A 21,098-nucleotide genomic window follows, 5' to 3' on the forward strand; every position below is an offset into this window, starting at 1 on the left:
ATATATTTCATTGGGTAATGAGAGATGGCAAATGAAGAAAATAAGAGGTCTTAAAGCCTATAGCAGCATGCCACTTTGTCTCTAATTTTATCCTCGAAAATTAAATCACATGGCCAAGGGTTGGCGAGATGGCTCAGCTATTAAGAGCACTTGTGGCTCTTGAAGGAAGACCTACATTGGGTGTCTCATAACTGCTTTTAACTTCAGTTCGGGGACAGGGGGACTGACACCCTGTTTTGACCTCTACAAGCAGTTATACACATATAGTGCATATATACACACAGGCACAAATATGGCCATATAAAAATAGGGGCAGCCATAGTGGTGCACACTTTTAATACCAGCATTTGGTATAAGAGGCAGAGGCAGGGTTTGAAGTCAGCCCGATCTATACGTAGAGCGCTCCAAGCTAGCCCAGGTATATTAGTAAGATCCTTGTCTCAATCAAATATTAATCCCCGAGTACTGGGATTAAAGGCATGCGCTACCGCGCCCCGAAAGTAGCTCATCTTTGTTACTAGTTTTTGGGCGTTTGTTGAAGGTGAATATTGGAAGTTCCTTGGAGGCAGAACGTCTCTCTAGATACCTTGACAGAGCATGTCAACGTTTATAAAGTGATGCGCTTCATTTCGAGAGCGCTGTGACATTCTGACGGATCCACACCGATCCAATCAACTCTCCGAAAACACTAAGCGATCTGTCAGGGGCATATTTAAAAGGCAGAAAAGACCCTACAGCCTCAAGGAGACGCTGCTGACGTAAACCCGGGAACGCCGGGAGTCGCCGTCACCCGTCCCTGACGCACTTCCGGCGCGACTCCTTTCCCTCCACGCCTGGCCTGGGCTGTGGGGGAGGGAGGCGGTTAGTGGGCTTTAGCGCCTTTCCTGACGGCGGTAGATTTGAAGCGCGTTACAGGACCGGGCTCGGAGAGGAGAAGCCCGTGGCGGTGCAGGTGAGGGACGCGGAAGCGTCTGTCGGCGCGGCGTCATTTTCTGCGGGCCTTGGGTAGGAGAGCGGGAAGGGCCCGGGGCGAGGGGCGGAGCCGCGGCGGGCTTCTAGGCCGAGGTAACCGTCTTTCCGACGAGGTCTCTAGGCTGCTCGGGCTCGGAGGGGGTGTCCCCGGGGATCGCGGCGCGGCCTGAAACACCGTGGTGGTCGGGCGGCTTGCAGCCGAGCCCCGGGGGCGAAGGAAGCCGCTCTTCCTCTCCAGCCCCCGCCCTCCCCGCTCGGCGCACACCTCCCTGACGCATTTTGCCGCACAAGCTGTAATATGGCGGCAGCGACAGCGGCCTCGGCTCTCGGGAGCTAGGTTCGTTTTGGATGCTTCCAAACCGTGAGACGGAGCGCTGTTGCGTGGTAGGTGGGACGTTTGGTTGGGGAAGGGGGAGGCGCAGCGCGAGGGCCTGTCAGGTTAGGGTTAGGGAGGGACGGGCGCAGAGCCAGAATCACCGGGAATCAAATCTACGAGCTCTCCTCCTCCCGACCTTTTTCTGTGGTAGGACAGCGGCCGTCGTGCATGCCTAAGTGACACAGGCCCTGGTTGTTAAGGATACTCCTAAAACTCAAGTGCGAGATGTTAACCGTAGGTCTCTAGAAGTTTTTTCATGTTCCTGAGCAACTGGAAGCGGCCGGGCCTTTAGGAAGGAGGATTCTGTCTAGGAGATGGTTTCTGAACCCCGTTCGCCTTTAGGAAAAACGTACTGATTTGTTCCGTATTTACTCTGATGTCGAACAAAGTCAGCCTTAGCCGGCAACGATGCTTCATTCTGTTTTGGAAAACCTTACGAAAGCACTACCTTGTGCACTCAGTTTGATTTCTTAGCACGAATACATTACCTGCGCCACAAGACTCTCTTTTTTGTTTGTTTGTTTGTTTGTTTTTGATCACCAGCACATTTAAGAAATAATACAATGTTTTGAAAATTTGGAGGTTCCATATTAACTTTCAGCAGCTAAATCTAGAAAGGATAAGATACATATTTTTGTTCGTGTCACTCCCATTGTATAAAGAATATGATGACTAGTAATTGCTATTTTGTAACAGATACTGGGCAGTTCAAGTAAACTGTTTTTATGAGTTTTCAAAGATTGCCATAAAGTCCAGGAGCTGCACAGATGCTTAGAAAGGCCACTTCTTCAATTTTTTTTTTTTAAACATACCTAAAAGTGTAACTCCTGATCTGGTGTCACAATGTCTATAATCCCAGGCTGAAGAGAAAGGGTCACCAATCAAGGCTTGCCTGAATAACTTAATGAGACAAACAAAAACACCTTTGAATAATATGAAGTGTAATTAGTCATGTAAGTTTGCATTCCTCTTTGTTTAAAAGAAGCTAATTGCTTAACAGTTTCTTTAAGCTTCCTTGAAGTGATTGGATTGTCCTGCTTGCTCCCTAAGTAGGTTGGGGTGAGTGTGTGTGTGTGTGTGTGTGTGTGTGTGTGTGTGTGTATCTTTCACAAAATTGTATTTTTGCGAGATTTTATTTCTACAGGCCGAAATTTGGACCTTGAGATTTGCAGGCAGTACTTCAGATATTCAGAGAAGACTGCTATAATTGGACTTTTGTGGTTTTCTGATAAGAAACATTTTCTGCTTTGTTTTAGGTCGTTGGCATTGTTAGGGCAAGTACCACTGAGCTATATTCCCAGCCCTTGTTCTCCACTTGTTGTTTGTGTGTATGGATTTAAGACTTCACAGCGGGGGTATGTGGGGGGGTGAGAGTGCTAGATCTCTGGACCACAAACTAACCCGTAAGTTTTTGGAATACCTGCTAAGCATTGTTTTTCCACCAGCTAAGTTTGTGTATACCACCAGTAGTTTATGTATATCAAAACAAAAAACAAAAAAAAACCCATTAAAGTAAAAGATTCTATTTGGAAGAACATAGGTGTCTTTTCCTGACAGCTCAAAATGTTGGCTTGTTTTACTTAATTCATCAGCAGTGTATACATTTGTAAATGTATGCAAATGTTTTTAATCAATTAATCTTCATTTCTTACTTGATCCATGCGCATACTTTAAGAGTGAGATGATGAAGCTAGTTTGAATGTTAAAATGCTTTTCTAGCAGGTAATTTTTTTTTAAAGGGAGGGATATATTTTTGCCCACAGTTTTGGAGGTCTCAGTCCTATTGGCCTCTTCCTTTGGATCCTGTGACAAGGCATTACATAGTGGGGAGCACACAGTAGAGCAAAATGTCTTCTTGTGGAGTCCAGGAAGCAGAGGATGGAGGGAGTGGGCTGTCCCAATACTACCTTCAAGGACTCACTTCCAGTGAGCCAACTTCATTCCATTAGTTCCCAACTTCTAAAAGATCCACCATCTCCCAGTAGTGACAAAGATTGACAACCAAACCTTTGACACACTGCCTTTGGGGGACAATTAATATCTAAACTTCAAGAAAGTGTCTTCTAAATGTGCTTAATGACAAACATCAATTGACATGCCAGTGTGGATTAAGAGAATTTCAGAAGATCCTAACCCTAGATGAAAAGTTATTGTCAGTTGATGAATACTGAAAACGGGAAGACTTTTAAGTTCTCTTCAGAGCTGAGACCCTGATTGGTTATCCAATCCCAAAGAGTCCTAAAACACATGCACATATGTAGAACATTAAATGGGCCCAGTATGTTGTATATGTGTGTGTGTATAAAACAGAGGTCATGAATTTAAGAGGACTTTAGGGAGGACATAGGAGAGGGAGTGTTAGAAGCAATTTAAATATAATATTACTCAATGTATGGAATTCTCAATATTTTTTAATTAAGTTTTTTAAAAATCCAAATGTAACAGGTTCCCTTTTCTTTGTATTCAAAACTTATTCTTTCTTGGGAGTAATATTAGAAGTAATATAGAAGGTTGAAAAGTGACTCAGCAGGTAAAAGCACTATCCACTAAGCCCGAGGATCTGAATTCTCTCCCGGGAAGCCACATAGCAGAAGGAGAAAGTCAATTCCTCTAAGTTGTCCTCTGACCTATACACATGTGCATTACATATGCCTCCCCACTATAAATAAATGTAAAAAAATTTCAAGGTAATGTGGAAAACACAAAATAATGATACTTGTATTATTGGATGTTAATGTTTCTGAAAACTGCTTACCAGTGTAGCATTAACCAACAGTTAGAATATTGGTTTTATGTTTATATGCATATATTTTTCTTTTTTTAGAATTTTATGTGTACATCGAGTGTTTTACCTATATGTATATATGTGTAGCACATTTGTGCCGGGTATCTTTGGAGGTCAGAAGAGTATGTCAGATTACCTGGGACTGGAGTTATGGATGATTGAGAACCACTGTGTGGGTTCTGGGAATTGAACCTCAGCAGGAGGGGCAAGTGACATTAATGGCTGAGTCAACTCACCAGTCTGTACATATTTTCACAAATACCTTAATCTATATTTACTGTAGATGAATAAGACAGTCTTTTCTAAAGATACTACAGTTAAAAAATCATTCAAGTTTTTAGTGAACGTATTTAATAAACTTATTTTAAATTTGACTTTTAAAACATGAAACATGTCTAGATCATTACATTGATACCCAGAATTTTTTCCAGGAATGACATTTTGTTTTCATGTATCATACTATATTTAACATTTCTCTTTTTAGACTGTCAAAGATTGGAGATAGCAGTTTGAGTATACCAGTTTAAATGTAATGTTTTATGCAATTAAAGGCTTATGGAGTTGGAGTTTCTTTATTGGTAATAAGGAACATTTGCACTTCCTCAATTGTATTGTTTTTGAAAGTGAAATAACTGAAAAGAAAAGATATAGTAGGGGCTGGAGAGATGGCTTGTAGGTTAAAAGGAGAGGCTGCTCTTCCAAAGGTCCCGAGTTCAATTCCCAGCAAACACATGTTGGCTCACAACCATCTGTAATGGGATCATGCAGATAAAGCATTCATATACATAAAATAAATCTGTAAAAAAAGAAATGTTATATTTTTTGTTTATGAAGTGCCATAATTCAAAAAAGCAAAGTACATATATAAAAAGGGTAATTTAAAGATCCAATATAGCTTTAATTAATTTAACTTGAGTCCTATACGAAAACTGTTATTTGTCTACAAACCTATCGGATCAGATGTTGGATGTGCTATTATACTCCTTTAATCCAGCAGAGGCATGTGGATCTCTTTGTTTCAGGCCAGCCCAATTTCCAGGATAGCCAGGACTACATAAAAAGTCCCTGTCTCAAAACAGCAACAACAAATACTAAATTTTTAAAAATAGGCCTATCTGATAAGAACATGTTACCGTTCTTTCGGGAGAGTATAATAACAATACCTCACGTGAAAAGCATACATATAGGGGAGAAAACAACACAGGTTATAATAGGAAACACAACTTCTATGTGGGTGTTTTAGTCACCCCAGCAGTTAGGAGGTGGACACAAGAGGGTCAGGAGTTTAATGTCATTCTCAAGCTACATAGTAAGTTAGATGGCAGCCCAGGTTACTTAAAACTGTAAAAAATGAAAAAATAAAAGCCAACAAGAGAACACTAATTGCTTCCAGACATATTTGCATTAACTAGCATTCTTTCTATTTGATGATGAAGTCCCTGGGGATGGCACTGTGCTCTGTGTAGAAGACAAAGTTTTAGAAGGGACTTGTGACATAGGCCTATAATTCCAAATACTGAGACAGGAGGTTGTTGCGTTCATGACCTGCCTGGGACACAGGGTGTGTTTATATAGGGTGTGTTTAGGGCCATCTTTTCTTTCTTTCTTTCTTTCTTTCTTTCTTTCTTTCTTTCTTTCTTTCTTTCTTTCTTTTTTTAAAGATGTATTTATTTTATTTATATGAGTATACTGTAGCTGTTTCCAGACACACCAGAAGAGGGCATTTGATCCCATTACCAATGGTTGTGAGCCACCATGTGGTAGCTGGGATTTGAACTCAGGACCTTTGGAAGAGCAGTTGGTGGCCTTAACTGCTGAGCCATCTCTCCAGCCCAGTTTAGGGGCATCTTTGACAACCGTGGAAGATCTTGTTTTGTTGTTGTTATTTGTTTTCTTTTTGTTTTTAAAAAAACAAAAAGCCAGAAAGATTTTGGTTGGTGGAATTTATAGATGAGTTTATAATTTTCACCCAGGGAGGATCATTCAGCCTGGAGAGAGAAGTTTCTAGAATATTATGGCTGAACTGAAGGGACGCATAGCCAGAGGAATTAGAAGAAACAAAGAAAGAAAGCATTGGTTGTCATCCTAATCATTTCAAAGAATCCACTGTCTGTTCCGAAGTCAGTGTATTGCTGACTCTACTCTTTAATGTGATAAAGTCACTACATTACTATCTAATTATAAATACTCCATTTAGTAATTAGCTGCCTGTATGCTTATCCTATCCCCCTAGCATCTTAAAGACCCATTAGGATGAGTATGGAAATCATTTTACATATGAAACTGCAAAATGAATAAACATTTAAAACAAGATCAATAAACAAGGTATTTTCATGCCAAACATCATGATACTCTCACATATTACTCAGTAATCACAGTACTGAGGAGGTAGAAGCAGGAGGATGGAAAGTTGAAGTTCAGCCTGAGCCACATTGTGAGACCCTGTCTCAAAAAAAGTAGTCCTAATATGAAAAAAAAAATCAGCATTACTCATTTCTGAGGAAGTCAAATAGGTAAATTAAGTTTATAACATCAAGTAGATGATAATGGTTACAGTTCATAAGCAGTAATGGAAACAAGGTCAGACTAGAACATGCATTCCCACATTATAGTGGGAGCAACATATGCTGATCACTGTACAAAGTGGGGCACTGCGCCAGGTGTGGTAATTGTTTCTTAAAAAATTCAAATCTGGGTTTTATGATATTAGCTATAACTCATTCAGGCTAAATGAATTTGTGGCAAACAGATATTCACAGATAATTAATCCCAAAAGATTTGATTATATTGAGACAACTGGTGGCTAATTTTTTTCCCTCCTCAAATGAATCTTGCTACATAGCCCAGGTTTGTTTTAGAAGATGACTCTCTGGAATGCTGGGAATACAGGATTATATGGCCATTTTCTTGAAAATTTTATGGGTTTAGTTTTTCTTTGAATTAAATTTTCTATATCTTAGTAATTAGTCTTGGTAATCTTTTTCTTGGAAAAAAATGAGAAACTGATTAGATGTTTGTCTTATTGTTTCAGATTTTAGATATTATTAGGCAATATTTAAGAGTCATAAATACAAAGGAAACGTCCTATTTATGACTGGCAATTGTTAAGTCTCTAGTAATAATTTGTTTTTTTGTTTTGTTTTGTTTTGTTTTGTTTTTAAAGATTTACTTATTATTTTATTAAGTACACGGTACTGTCTTCAGACACACCAGAAGAGGGCGTCAGATCTCATTACGGATGGTTGTGAGCCACCATGTGGTTGCTGGGATTTGAACTCATGACCTTTGGAAGAGCAGTCAGTGCTCTTAACTGCTGAGCCATCTCTCCAGCCCCTCTAGTAATAATTTGTAATAGCATCTTAGCAATTTTACTTATTTTAAAAATTATTTTATGTGTGGGTGTGTTTTGCCTGCATGTATGTGTGTTCATGTGTGTGCAGAGTCTGCAAAGGTCACAAGAGGATATTAGATACCATCGAACTGGAGTGTTACAGGTGGCTGTGAGAGACCATTGGATGCTGTGACTCAAACTTTGGTTTTCGTCAAGAGCAACTAATTGTACTTAACTTGCTGGTCCCACTTAGTAACATTAGAGACATAGTACATAAGTCATTTTTTGTATCACCATTGTTCATTAGGTTTTTTGTTTGTTTGTTTTATTTTGAGACAGGGTCTCTAATGTAGCTCTGCCTCCTGTGACTCTATGTATATATATACTAGGAGAGCCTCTAGTTCCACCTGCTTTTGTTTCTCAAATTCTGGGATTAAAGGTGTGTGGGCATGCTAGTTTTTGTTTTGTTTTGTTTTAAGACAGACTATCTAAATAAAGAAAATATCTAATTTAAAAAAAAAAAAAAGACTATCACTGTTACCCTGACTTTAGTTCCCCAGTGTTGGAGTTTAAAGGTGCACCACCATGCCCGTCCTCTAGTTATTTTCTGTAACTGGATATAAATCTATAATTGTCTCAGAATTTCAGCTAAGCTGTGCAAGGGTATAACTCAGTGGTAGAACACAAGTACCATGTGTGATTGTGGCCAGCACCAAAAAAAACCAAAACAAAACAAAAAGGAAGAGTCAGTGAAGAATATAGACCTTTCAGGCTGTTTCTTACTCTGTGTAACATATCATGGGCTGTTAGCTAGGCACCCTAGTAATTTAGGTGTGATAGTTTAAATAAAATCGTGTGTATTTCAGTCTCTTCTGAGCAAATGAATTTTTTTTTTAGTCTGTTAGTTTGACGACTGTTATTTAATTTAATACTTGCCAGTTTTGCTTTATCAGCTCTTTGCCTTACTGAATCATTCCCTACTATGTATTATAATTAGACATTATAAATCCTTAAAATAAATGATTTCCAAAAAGAATGTCAAGTAAAAGGTACGTGCTGTGTAAATAAAGCTACCTACATAGTATTTCACACATCACTGTGTGCCTGTCAGAGGCTGTTAGTTGCTCATGACCAGAATATGCTTTTGATCAGAATTCTATCTACCTTATATTAGAATCATTAAAATATTCACCTTTCATGTCAGGTGTAGTAATATACACCTGTCATCCCAGCATTCAGGAGGCTGAGGCAGGAGGATTGCCACAAATTGTAGGTCAGCCTAGGCTACATAGTGAGTACAAAGTAGCCAGAGATACATGATGAGATTTTGCCTCAGAAACAAAGCCTCTTCCTTTTCTTCATGGATGATTTATTTTTGGTTTTGCTTGGAAACTTGAGTATTTTTCTTGAATATCTTACATTTTATTTAGAGCTCTCATTTTTCTTTCCTAGGAGCAAAACAATTGGCTCAGTCATCCTTGGTGGGTTTTGGTTTTTTACTGTTTCCCCCAACTTAAAGGTAATGTACATGTTTTCTTCTCTAGTTTTATAGACTTAATGCAGTATTCTGTATGGTTTGGGTTGGTAAAATAGGAATTTATTATATGATAATGACTGCTCTCTTTAGGGGCACATTTACTAAAATTGGAATAATAAAGAAGATTAGCATAATTCCTGCCCAGTAATTACTATGCCTTAATCTTTAAACTCTTTTCTATTCTCCTCCAAGTATAATCTAATCTCCAAGAATTATAATGAGTTGCCCCAGGGAAACAAATGTAAAATAAATTCAACAACGTTTGTAATTTATGTGCAATAGACTTTGCTTTTAGACAGTAATAGAAAAATCTTTGCCATTTTAGTTGACTAAAACTGTACCATATTACATTTACAGATTGAAGTGTTGTAACCATGGGAATAAAGGTCCAGCGTCCTCGATGTTTTTTTGACATTGCCATTAATAATCAACCTGGTAAGACTATTGGTTCTAATTAACATTTTTATACTAGAATATAAAATTGTACTCAAGAAATTTAAACCAATTACCTTCTTTTTCAGCTGGAAGAGTTGTTTTTGAATTATTTTCCGATGTATGTCCCAAAACATGTGAGAACTTTCGTTGTCTTTGTACAGGTTTGTTTGCGTTTTCACTTGTCCTAATTTCTAGAAATACTAGCTGTGGTCCATGCATTAGGGTGAAGACATAAAATGTCAAAACTCAGGCTAAGGCAAGAGCATGCATTCAAGACCATTCTGAGCCACATGCAAGGTGTGACTTGCCTGTGATCCTGCCCTGGGGAAGCTGAGATGAGGACTGTGAGGGTAATGGCTGCTTGAGTTACACAGATGGACTTGGGTTCAAAAAAATCCAAATTAACTAATTAAAAATAAATACTAGTTGTAATAAGATTTTATCTGAGATTGATTTCTGTGTTCTCTAGGAAAATAAGGGCTTTACTAATATTTTGGTCTTTTCTTTTCATTGATCCATGACTGTTTTCTTTCTCCAGGTGAAAAGGGGACAGGGAAATCAACTCAGAAGCCATTACATTATAAGAGCTGTCTCTTTCATAGAGTTGTCAAGGATTTCATGGTTCAGGGTGGTGACTTCAGTGAAGGTGAGACTTTGAATCCCATAAAAGACAAGCCATTTATATTTTTTGTTAAACATAAAGGTTTTGGGTGGTGTGTGTTGTACGGGGAAGTGGAGACCAGAGGACAGTTTACAAGAGTCAGTCCTCTTGTTATTAACATTATATTGATGCCTTACAATTTGTTGTGTTCCTTTGAAAGTTATTGACGCAGAATCATTTGTATACATACTTGATGAGAAGTATTTGACTGAGTTTACTATCCTGAGTTCTAAGAGTATTTTTCATAACTAGGGAATGGAAGAGGAGGAGAATCTATTTATGGAGGATTCTTTGAAGGTAAAGTTTTACATTTAATTGTTTTTAGTATTTTTTACTCATTTCTTTATAAATTACAGTAGGTCTGGAACTTAAAAGTTTTCATACAACTATAAGCATATGAATATAGAAATAAGTTAATGGTTTTCATATTTTACTTTTGGTATTCAAGAGAATATTGTTTCAAATTTCTCATCCTTTTTCTCACTCTAATCAAAGATTAAAAGAAAAGTTCTTATCATTGAAGTAAATAATGCTCTGATGGAAATTAAGTTAATGAGTCTAGACTATGATATTTATCTCTCCATGCTCATGAATAAAAGGGATAAAATATAAGGAAATACATCTGGACTCTTACAGTATTGCTATTTATTTTTAGTACAGTGCTGGGATTAAATCCAGGGCATTGTTCATGGTAGGCAAGAATTTTTAAGTATTTTAGACTCTTGAGATAGAGTGCTTGATAGTATGCATGGGGCTCTGAGTTCAATCCTTTACCCCAGGGAGGGAAAATTAGTGATAAATTTAAAATTACAGGGGTAAAAATTGGTTCATAAAAGGTTCTTTCTTTCTTCCTTCATAACCTGACTTTGTTTATGTTGTGTTTGACAGTAAAGAATACATGTAGCCAAGCATGGTAGCACTGATCTATAATACCAGCACTGGGGAGGTTCAGGAAGGATTTGGAGACCAACTTAGTTTAAATGGTAAACCCTGTCTCAAACAGGAAAATATCCATTGTGAACAAGAATGGAAAATGAATTTTTGTGAGTGTGATACATATGCACATATGTGAGCAAATGTGAGCATTCCCATCTGTGTACAGACTAGAAGACGTCAGGTGCTCTACCATTCTCCCTTGTTCCTTTGAGACAGTGTCTGTCACTGACCTCCAAGCCAAGTTATCAGCCAGCAAGTTCCAGCAGTTTTTCTATTACTACCTCCCACAGCACTGAGGTTGCAAGTGTGCAATGGTCAACATGGTTTTCTACATGGGTCTTTATGTTTGCACAGCAAGCCACTTAACCACTGAGCCATCTCTCCAGCCTTGGAAAATAAGTGTCTTGGAGTTTATACTTCTACTATAACTGAAAATTTTCTTCTCTTTATATAGATGAGAGTTTTGCTGTTAAACACAACAAAGAGTTTCTCTTATCAATGGCCAACAGAGGGAAGGATACAAATGGCTCTCAGTTCTTTATGTATGTATTTAAGGTTTCAAATATCCCTGTTAACCTTCCCCATTGCCTTTAGATTGTAAAATTATAGGAGAGGTGAACAATTACTGAGGGTATAGTAGAATGGTTACTAAAGTCTCAGGTGATAAGCTTGCTGAAAAAGTAATAGGTGGCATAAGGCATTTCCATTACCAGAGAACAAAATTGGAAATGCATCCCCCACATTGGGTACCATCCACTACTGTACCCAGCTTTCTATGTGGATTCTAGGGATCAAACTCAAGCTTGTACACCAAGTACTTTATCTAGCTGTAAGAGATTTTATGTACCAGTATGTCTCTGCATAACCAAATACCAGACTTCTCACTACATAGTTTTAAGGTTGACCTTGAGAATAAAAGGGGGAAGGAGTGCTTGCATAAAATGCACTAAACAATAAGTGCTTTCTTTAGATTCAGGTGAGTTTGTTTTGAAAGTCTCTTGACCAGGGTCCTTGAACCCCCACATCTTAGCTTCCCCAGTACATGTAACCATTATTCTGTTGGAGTTGACCCAGTTTAATTCAACTCTTCTTCAACACAAAATTTTATTCAATATCACAGATAACAAGTTCAAAATCCTAGAGAAGTTGAATAACATAAGTAAGCCTGTTGGAACATGGAATCTCAGCTATTAAAACCTGTATTGAAGAAAATAGGAACACTAAGTCCTGGTTACTTATCCCATGTGCTAGGTACTATAATTTTTCAGATATTCCAGAGAGGACTGGAACTTGGATTTTCATGCAGAAGTACCTACAATTAAATGTTGGCAGTTAATTTGTTAAAATATATGAAACTGGCCAGGCGGTGGTAGCGCACGCCTTTAATCCTAGCGCTTGGGAGGCAGAGGCAGGTAGATTTCTGAGTTCGAGGCCAGCCTGGTCTACAGAGTGACTTCCGGGACAGCCAGGACTACACGGAGAAACCTGTCTCGAAAAACCAAAAAAAAAATTAAAAAATTAAAGAAAATATATATGAAACTAAGTGAACTATTTCTATTCAGGTTCAGCAGATATATCTCAGAGCCATCAGACTGACCGTTCCTACCTCTCTCTATTCCTCTAAAACCCTCCACTTCAACTATTTAATATTTAAAAGGTTACAGTGGAGCTGGAGAGATGGCTCAGTGGTTAAGAGCACCGACTCCTCTTCTGAGTTCAATTCCCAGCAACCACATGGTGGCTCACAATCATCTGTAACAGGATCCAATGCCCTCTTTTGGTATGTCTGAAGATAGCTACAGTGTACTCACATACATAAAATAAATAAATCTTTAAAAAAAAAAGGTTACGGTGAAAAGCGCCACTGTTAAACTGATAAGTTAATAGAATGATTTGGTAAGTTTGGCAGTGTTAGTATGACAGAACATCATACACCAAGGAATATTTAATAAAAACCTAGTTACAAGTAGAAATACAAGTGGATAGAAATAACTCTAAATGTCAACTACGTGCACTCACTGTCTTCAACAGTCAATAGGTATGGCTTCTATATTCAGAACAAGCTTTTTTAAAACTTGCATGGGAAACCCTTTGCACTCATGAGATTTTGCTACGTAAGGATAGTACATGATTTCTTATTTTCAATGCATTCTTTTCTTTTTTTATAGAAGCTAACTTTGTTTTTCTGTTTTATTTTTATCTGATGAATTTCAAAAGAACAACGAAACCAACTCCTCATTTAGATGGGTAAAGATTATTTTAATATCTTACAGCATGGTTTACTTTGTTGTATTAAAATAAGAAGCTTTTATTTAGTATTTTTACTTGACATTTTAGGCATCATGTTGTTTTTGGGCAAGTGATCTCTGGCCAGGAAGTTGTGAGAGAGATTGAGAACCAGAAAACGGATGCTGCTAGCAAACCATTTGCTGAGGTTAGGATACTCAGTTGCGGAGAGCTGATTCCGAAATCTAAGGGTAAGAACGGGTGCACAGTTAAGGGAACTCTTGCTCGGATAAGCAGAGATTATAAGCATGAGATTTTGTGGGTTTAGATGTATTCTGTGCTATTGGTTTTTTCTAATTTGTGTGTGCTCCTGTACGAATGTGTCTGTGTCAGAGCACAGCCTCATGGTTCTTCAGAAGTCATGGACAACATACAATAAGTAAAATATATAATAAGAAAATTATACTTGTAAAGAACTTTGCACAATGTTTAGCATTTGTATGTCCTCTGCAGATAAGTATTCACTACTTTCTTCAATCTCTTTTGGGTTGTGTGTGACAAGGTCTCTTTGTGTAGTCCTGCTGTACACACAGATATGTGTACACACACACACGCACACACACACCTCTGCCTCCCAAGTGGTGGGATTAAAGGTATGCATCAGTGTGTCCTGCTTAACTTCTGTTTCAAATTCTAATATAGCTTACATCTGCTAGAATGTTTGTTTTGGAAACATGCATTTATTCCAGACCAATTGTTGTCTTAGAAAATTTTACTTATGTGTAATCTTGTCTATACACAAAGTAAATGCAGAAAACTGAACTTGACTAATTACCTTTATAGGCATATATAAAAAATGTAATTTCAAGAGCAAACTCCTGGTATTTTTCAGTGTCCTTAGACTTTTTTTTTTTAACTTCTTAGTAATTTATTCTAAGTAAAACTGAATCACCATGTTTGTTTTGTTTTCTGTCTTTTTAAAATATGTCATCAATGAAGGTTTTGAGTATTTCTGATATTTTCCTGTAGTCCATTTTTGTTTTGTTTTTTAAGGCAAGATCTTCTCCATGTAGCCTTGACTGATCTGGAACTTGCTCCATAGACAACACTGGCCTGAAACTCACAGAGAGCCACCTGCCTCTGCCTCCCGAGTGCTGGGACTAAAGGTGCATCTCTACATCTGGCTAACTGCAGTCAGGCTGGCCTCAGATTTGTTACCTTATAATCCTCATTCTGCCTCAGCTTTCTTTTTTTCTTTTCTTTTCTTTTTTTTAAAGATTTACTTTATTTCATTTTTTTTTTTTTATGTGTATGAGTACACTGTAGCTGTACAGATGACTGTGAGCCATCATGTGTGTGGCTGCTGTTGATCTCAGGACCTCTTCCGGCCAGCTTGCTCCAGCGTAATTTTCTGCAGCTGTCTTCAGGCACAGCAGAAGAGGGCGTCCAGTCTCATTATGGGTGGTTGTGAGCCACCATGTGGTTGCTGGGATCCGAACTCAGGACCTTAGGAAGAGCAGTGCTTTTACTGGCTGAGCCATCTCGCCAGCCCCCTGCCTCAGCTTTCCAATGCTAGAATTACAGATAAGTATCACCATACCAAAGCCATCTGTTCTTAGTTTTTCTTAATGTAGTGCTTTATAGAAACAAGTATGTTGTGTTATACCATAATTGATTATATCTCTCCCAAATCTTTCTGCTTTTTGTTTTTTGTTTAAGATTTATTTTATGTATGTGAGTCCACTATAGCTGTCTTCAGACACACCAGAAGAGGGCATCAGATCCCATTGCAGATGGTTGTAAGCCACCATGAGGTTGCTGGGATTTGAACTTAGTGCTCTTAACTGCTGAGCCATCTCTCCAGTCCTCTTCTTATTGTTCTTATTAGTTTAATTTTCAAATCCATACAAACTTTACAGTTATAGGGTGTCTATAAACCTGTCGTACAAGTATAATACCTGTTTGCTGTTAACCTTATTTTCTGAAATACTGTATAAGATCTGTGAGAATAGAGCTTATATCTAAATTTCTTCCAGAACTTTTCAATATACTCTAAAATATACTGTATCATCTCCATTTCCTGGCATCGTATTTAGTATACATATTGTATACTGCTCATTTAAATGTATTGGTAGACTTTAAGGATTGCATCTCCTTGTTGTAGTCATAGTATGCCTTAATCATATTCTTAAATTTTGATTAATACAGAATTTGAAAACTTAGCTACTATCTACTGGGCTACTGGAACAATATTGATGTTGAAACACCTTTTTTCCTTTTATTTTCTTTTTCCTTTTACTCTTTGTTCTTTAACTGACATTTCTCTCTCAATCCCTTCCAGCCTTCTCTCTCTCTCTCCCTCTTCCAAAGATTGGTATGAAAAGGGCATATCAGTTAGGTTTTATTCACAATAACATTGATGAACTTGAAAAAGAAAGGACTTTTTTTTAAAAGCTTAAAGCTTTTCAAAGCTCAAATTGAAGATACTTTCCCTAAAACAATTTATTTTCTTTTTATAGTTAGAGTCTGAATATTGAACAAATTCCACAACTATAAAAAACAGATCTCAGTCTCTTCCTGGTTTTCTTCAAAAGTAATGTATAAGGTCATTTAAAATATATTTTATACACTTGGTAGGAATAATGAGCTTTTCAAATCATCTTCTGAGTCAGCAAGGCGTCTTAGCAGGTTTATAAGCCTGGCAGCCCAAACTCAGACTGGAGACCACACACATAAGGAGAGAAAGAACTGACTTCAGACTTCACACATGCACTGTGACAAGTGTTCACATGCATTGGAATAAACAAAATCAACAGTGCTATGTTTGTTTGTTTGTTTTATTGAGAAAAAATTCCAGTACAGAATAAAAGTGTGAGTTGGTGATATAAGTACACTGTAGCTGTCTGCAGACACACCAGAAGAAGGCATCAGTTCGTTTTTGTTTTTGTTTTTTTGAGACAGGGTTTTTCTGTGTGGCCCTGGCTTTCCTGGAACTCACTGTGTAGACTAGGCTAGCCTCAAACTCAGAAATCCACCTGCCTCTGCCTGGTTGCTGAGATTTGAACTCAGGACCTTTGGAAGAGCAGTCAGTGCTCTTAACCACTGAGCCATCTCTCCAGCCTGAAAGTTTCTTAATTATAGAAAAGTATTTCACAAAGCCAAATTACTTTGATGGATATATTATTATTTTCATTTTGCTTAGTCTATAGATCTGATATTCCTTTGACTTAAATTCATTGGGAATTAATTTTCTTTTTTAAAAACATCTTTAAAAGTTTAATATCTTCCACCATTTGGTTATTAAAGTATATACTATAGATTTTTCAATTTTTGTGTCTGCATACCCTTTCTGTTTTAATGTTTTAACAACATTAATGTAATGGTTTTAGGTTCAGGTTAATAATTGGATTAATGAGACAATAAAGGTTTCATTCCACATGAAGTTGGCTAAGCTTTAAGAAAGGAGATACAGAACAGGAAATAACATGGCTGGTATAACAGCCTTTTGGAGTTTTTCATGATTTTTATACACAGCTTGATTATGTCCCAAGAACCTTATATTTGATATGTTTGTTATTTAGAGGAACGTGACTAGGTAGGCATGGGTTGACTTAGTTTGTTGAAATTTTTGCTGTAGAGGTCTTTTCAGTGTTTATAACTTGTTCCCATATTCTGGTATAGTGCTACTGCATAATGATCATGAATCATGGTCTCAGTGGTCAAGGTTCATGGTCAAGAACATAGTAACTTCAGAGAGATCCTTTTTTTTTATTATTTTGGATTAAATATGCTCCAGTAGATACTGAATTCAGAAATACCAGTCCAGTAACAAGGAAGCCAGTGGAGTCCAAAAATGCACATTTTTTTTCCTTTAACTTTGTTGAATCATGCCCCGACCCGCGGGGCGTTCAGCAGGGACCTTGGGCAGGGGAGAGAGACTTGAGAGGGACAAGAGACACAAAGAATGAGAGCAAGTCTGATCAAGCTCTGAAAAACTTTACTTCAGGGATGGCAATATAAGCACAAGCAGGAGAAAGCTACAAGGGAGTGGGGAAGAGCCCCTGGGCTATCCGAAGGCCAGGTGGCAGTCTTCAGTTTCTGGAACCAACAGTCACAGTGTTTTCCACACCCACAAATATTCTTACTGTTAGACTACACATGTTCTCTCAGGGCTGTATATGTAAGCTAATAATTTCCACAAGACCATGGTTAAGGCCATGGCTCCCGGCATCTCCTCCCTTTTTATTATTTTAATTGAGGCCTTAAGGAGTGAGATGATCATATAGTTGTCTCATCCTTGGATGAGTGGGCATAAACCAGCAGGGGGAAAATTGACGTGATTCCTCCCCTGGGTCAGATTGCCATTACTTCCCACAGTCATGGTTCTTGGTATCTTTTGGGGAGAGGAAGCAGAGCCTTCTTTTAGGAAATCTTTCTTTTTTTAAATAGATAGCAACCTCCTTGCAAACCAGGTTTATCTCACGGGGAATTCAGAGACATCCGTGTGGGATCTTTCCCTGTGGTGCTTAGCCTTGTAGCCCTTGCTGGTGCCCATACTGGATTAAATTTTTTCCAGAACCAGTATGCACAGGTCTAAATCCTATGCAGCTCCTAAAGAATTACCAACCTTAGGTTTGGCAAGCCCTCTATCAGCCAAATCAAGTATATGATAATGAATTTGCAAAGGTTGCCACGGGCGGCCAATCTGGGCCTCCCTCAACCCATGGGAGAAATGGGGTCCTAGTCAGGTCGACAAAGCATAGGCGAAGAAATGATGGCAGAGACGACACATGAAGTACAGGATCTGAATGTATTTCTTAAAAATGGCATCAGACTTTTACAGTCATTGCAAAAGAGAGATGGTAAATCTGGCAGCTCAGCAGTTAAGGTACATCTGAGGCTACCTAAAACATACTGGGTCTAAAGCAGCAGCTATCTCCTCTAGACTGGTGATGCATCCCCCGGACCCAAGTGCTCTGGGCCCCGGGGACTGTGGGTTGCATGAATCTGAGTCCTAGCCCATCTAAGTTCTAGTGCGAGTCCCGCATGTGAGTCCAAGTCCTAGTTCAAGTCCCTCTCCTTAATACAAAGTGACAAGCAGGCTTAAGTAGCATACAGCAAGCAGGGCAAATTACAAGAGTCACATAGGCAAGTGACCGCACATCAAGGTCAGTGGGATTTGGTCATCAGGTGTGATTCTGCTGGAGGCAATGACCAGGAGGTTTCAATCTAGCATTTCCTGCTTATTCTCTGGGTCTAGCTGGGGGGCAAGCAGTGGGGAGTTCTGACCTAACACTTTTAGCTAATCCCCTTGAGTGAGGGAAACCCTTCATTACTCTCTAGTATGCAAAACATTTCTAACTATTGTAAACTATCTATTGCCCTAAGGAATGTACTCGACCTCTGTTGCTAGCTCTGGCAAGGCAGATACTTTGAGAGAAATTGCAAGCTATGGACAGCTTGGTATTAAACTAGGATAGTTGGAAACATTGTGCTGGCCAGAAAACAGTGCCCAATCTTAGCCATTTATGAATCATTACTTGGGGTATCTTTATGCCTAATTATGAGGGCGTGTTGATGATTGGAAAGACTAATCTGGAACACGTCTGAGTTAGGGGATACCAGCGACTGTCTGAAATCCAGGAGGCACAGAATCCTTTTGAATTCTTATTGCCTCTTATCCTTTAATCAGGGTTTTATCCCCGATATTTTGGATGTGACTGGAGTAGACGAGTGTGCGTAGCAAAGGGTCTTGATGCTATGGAGTCATTCTGCTGTTTTATAAAATCAGTACTTTTGTTAAAAATGAAAGGGCCCCTTGCCAGGTGGTGGTGGCGCACACCTTTAATCCCAGCTCTTGGGAGGCAGAGGCAGGCGGATTTCTAAGTTCGAGGCCAGCCTGGTCTACAGCCAGGGCTATACAGAGAAACCCTGTCTCGAAAAAGCCAAAAAGAAAAGAAAAGAAAAAGAAAGGTCCCAAGGTTACTAATAATAAAATGCTTATTAAAGGTCCAAGGAGGGGCATCAAGAGGGTGAACATGGAGGATTTCCATCAATTATCGGCGGCTGAAAACTGTTTTCTCTGGAGCTCCAAATTAAGTTTACGGTTGGACCTGAGTCTCCACTAGGCTGGACTCATTTACATAAAAACAGCATTCTTCTTTCAGAAATAAACAGGTGCCACCCTTCTCAACAGTCAGCAAATCAAGTGCCCATCAATTCTGTAAGGCAACTGGGGCAGGGAAGTTATTTGTCTCTGTAAAGCTAATGATTAGTGGAGGCTTCCACTGCCAACACAGATTGTTGGGATAATTTGGCGGTGGTGAGAAGAGAATAGGCTAAAGCCCCTCCCGGGCAAACTGGCAGCCACAACAGAGATTACCAAGGAGGCACTGGGCCACACTTCATTCTAATCTCTGGGGAGGCTATTCCAGCTCAGATACTCGGTGGAAGTTAGCAAGGTCAACAGAGGAACTAGGGTCACAGGGAGACACAGCAATTCTTTATTTATGTTTTTGGAAAGATTTTTAGTCCTTGCAAAACTAGGGCAGAAGCACCTGTAGCTGCACCTCCCACACTAAGGCCTATGGAGACACTAGTTCCCAATCCTTGAAAATTAATTTCTCTATTGATTGTGAAATATCCTCCATCATGCACATCCATCAACTTAGTGTTAAACCATTACCACAACTTCTAGGCCTTCCCATTCTGTTGGGTGTACAAAGGGGTGGATCAGGGACTTAGGCCTAATACAGCTTCTCTATCACCATTGTCAGGGCACTCAGCAAGCTCACAGGTCAGCATGTCACACCAATCACTCTGGCAGCTAGCAAGCTCTTGTATCATTCTGTGGAAAAACACAAACATGCCCTCTTCCCCATATTAAACACCTGATCAGGATCATGCCATATGCAATAAGTGCATGGGTATGCATTGTTGTAGGATGCTGTAGGCACTCAGCAAAGAGTTCCTTGGCATCAAAATTTTAAAATTTTAAAAATAAAGAGCATTATTTAAATTATGTGCACAGGGATATAATGCCCCCTTTTTTGTTTTTTAAAAGCCAATTTTTCAGAGTGCCACGCACATGTTCAAAAGTTTCTTGTCTCTGTGAATTATATGGAGTCTCAGTGATAATGGGTAACATTAAATTGTTGACAAAACATCTCAAATGCTTGACTGTAATAGTTCCATAATCTGTTTTAATCTGATTAGGAACACCAAGCATAGAAAAATAAGGTAGGCAATGACCAATTACATTTTTAGTTGCTTTTCCTGATAAGACAATTACAACTAAAAAGCCTGAAAAGGTATCAGTAGTCACATGCATATTTTTATTTTTTTAATCAGAAATATAAGTATCCATTTGTAATAATTGATTAAATATAAGTCCTCAAGAATTAACACCATTATGTGGTACAGGTAGAAACTAAGGACATTGAGAACAAGTCTTTACAATTTGACATGCACATTCTCTAAAATAACAAAATTATCATCTCAAGCCATTACTATTTTGATGATGTAAAGAATGAGATTATATGACCAATTTTTCTTGTGTAAGGCCTATAATCTGCCTGGGATACAAATCTGGCATTGCCTTAAGGGGTCTTGTCCAGGCAGTCTAGGATGAGTCCTTAAATGTCCAAAGATAATCCTTTAAAGGAACTGTACTTTCTCTTAACTTGAGTTGTATATGTATACACAATTGCAAAATTTGAGAATTAGCAGTATCTAAAAAAGGAACAATTTCAAGAAATTGTAAAACCTGAGTGTGCTCTCTCTCTCTCTCTTTCTCTCCATATATATATATATATATATATGTATATATATATATATATA

At 38.6% G+C, this 21,098-nt stretch overlaps 1 protein-coding gene across 2 annotated transcripts in view; it reads left to right on the forward strand.

The window, feature by feature from the left end:
- Positions 1-798: 798 nt before the first annotated feature.
- Positions 799-21,098, forward strand: part of Ppig (peptidylprolyl isomerase G) — a 34,987-nt gene continuing 14,687 nt past the window's right edge. Inside the window, exons 1-9 of one of the 2 annotated variants that reach the window (XM_031370533.1) lie at positions 799-952; positions 8,917-8,983; positions 9,359-9,436; positions 9,523-9,597; positions 9,975-10,082; positions 10,350-10,394; positions 11,488-11,575; positions 13,251-13,280; positions 13,371-13,510. In XM_031370533.1, the coding sequence (XP_031226393.1) occupies positions 9,376-9,436; positions 9,523-9,597; positions 9,975-10,082; positions 10,350-10,394; positions 11,488-11,575; positions 13,251-13,280; positions 13,371-13,510 (547 nt within the window). In that variant the 5' untranslated portion in view covers positions 799-952; positions 8,917-8,983; positions 9,359-9,375. Of the gene's footprint in view, positions 953-1,043; positions 1,357-8,916; positions 8,984-9,358; positions 9,437-9,522; positions 9,598-9,974; positions 10,083-10,349; positions 10,395-11,487; positions 11,576-13,250; positions 13,281-13,370; positions 13,511-21,098 lie in introns of those variants that run through there. The other variant, XM_031370534.1, reaches the window with a different exon arrangement.

This window comes from Mastomys coucha, unplaced genomic scaffold (genome assembly GCF_008632895.1).
Source record: "Mastomys coucha isolate ucsf_1 unplaced genomic scaffold, UCSF_Mcou_1 pScaffold15, whole genome shotgun sequence".
NCBI lineage: Eukaryota > Metazoa > Chordata > Mammalia > Rodentia > Muridae > Mastomys > Mastomys coucha.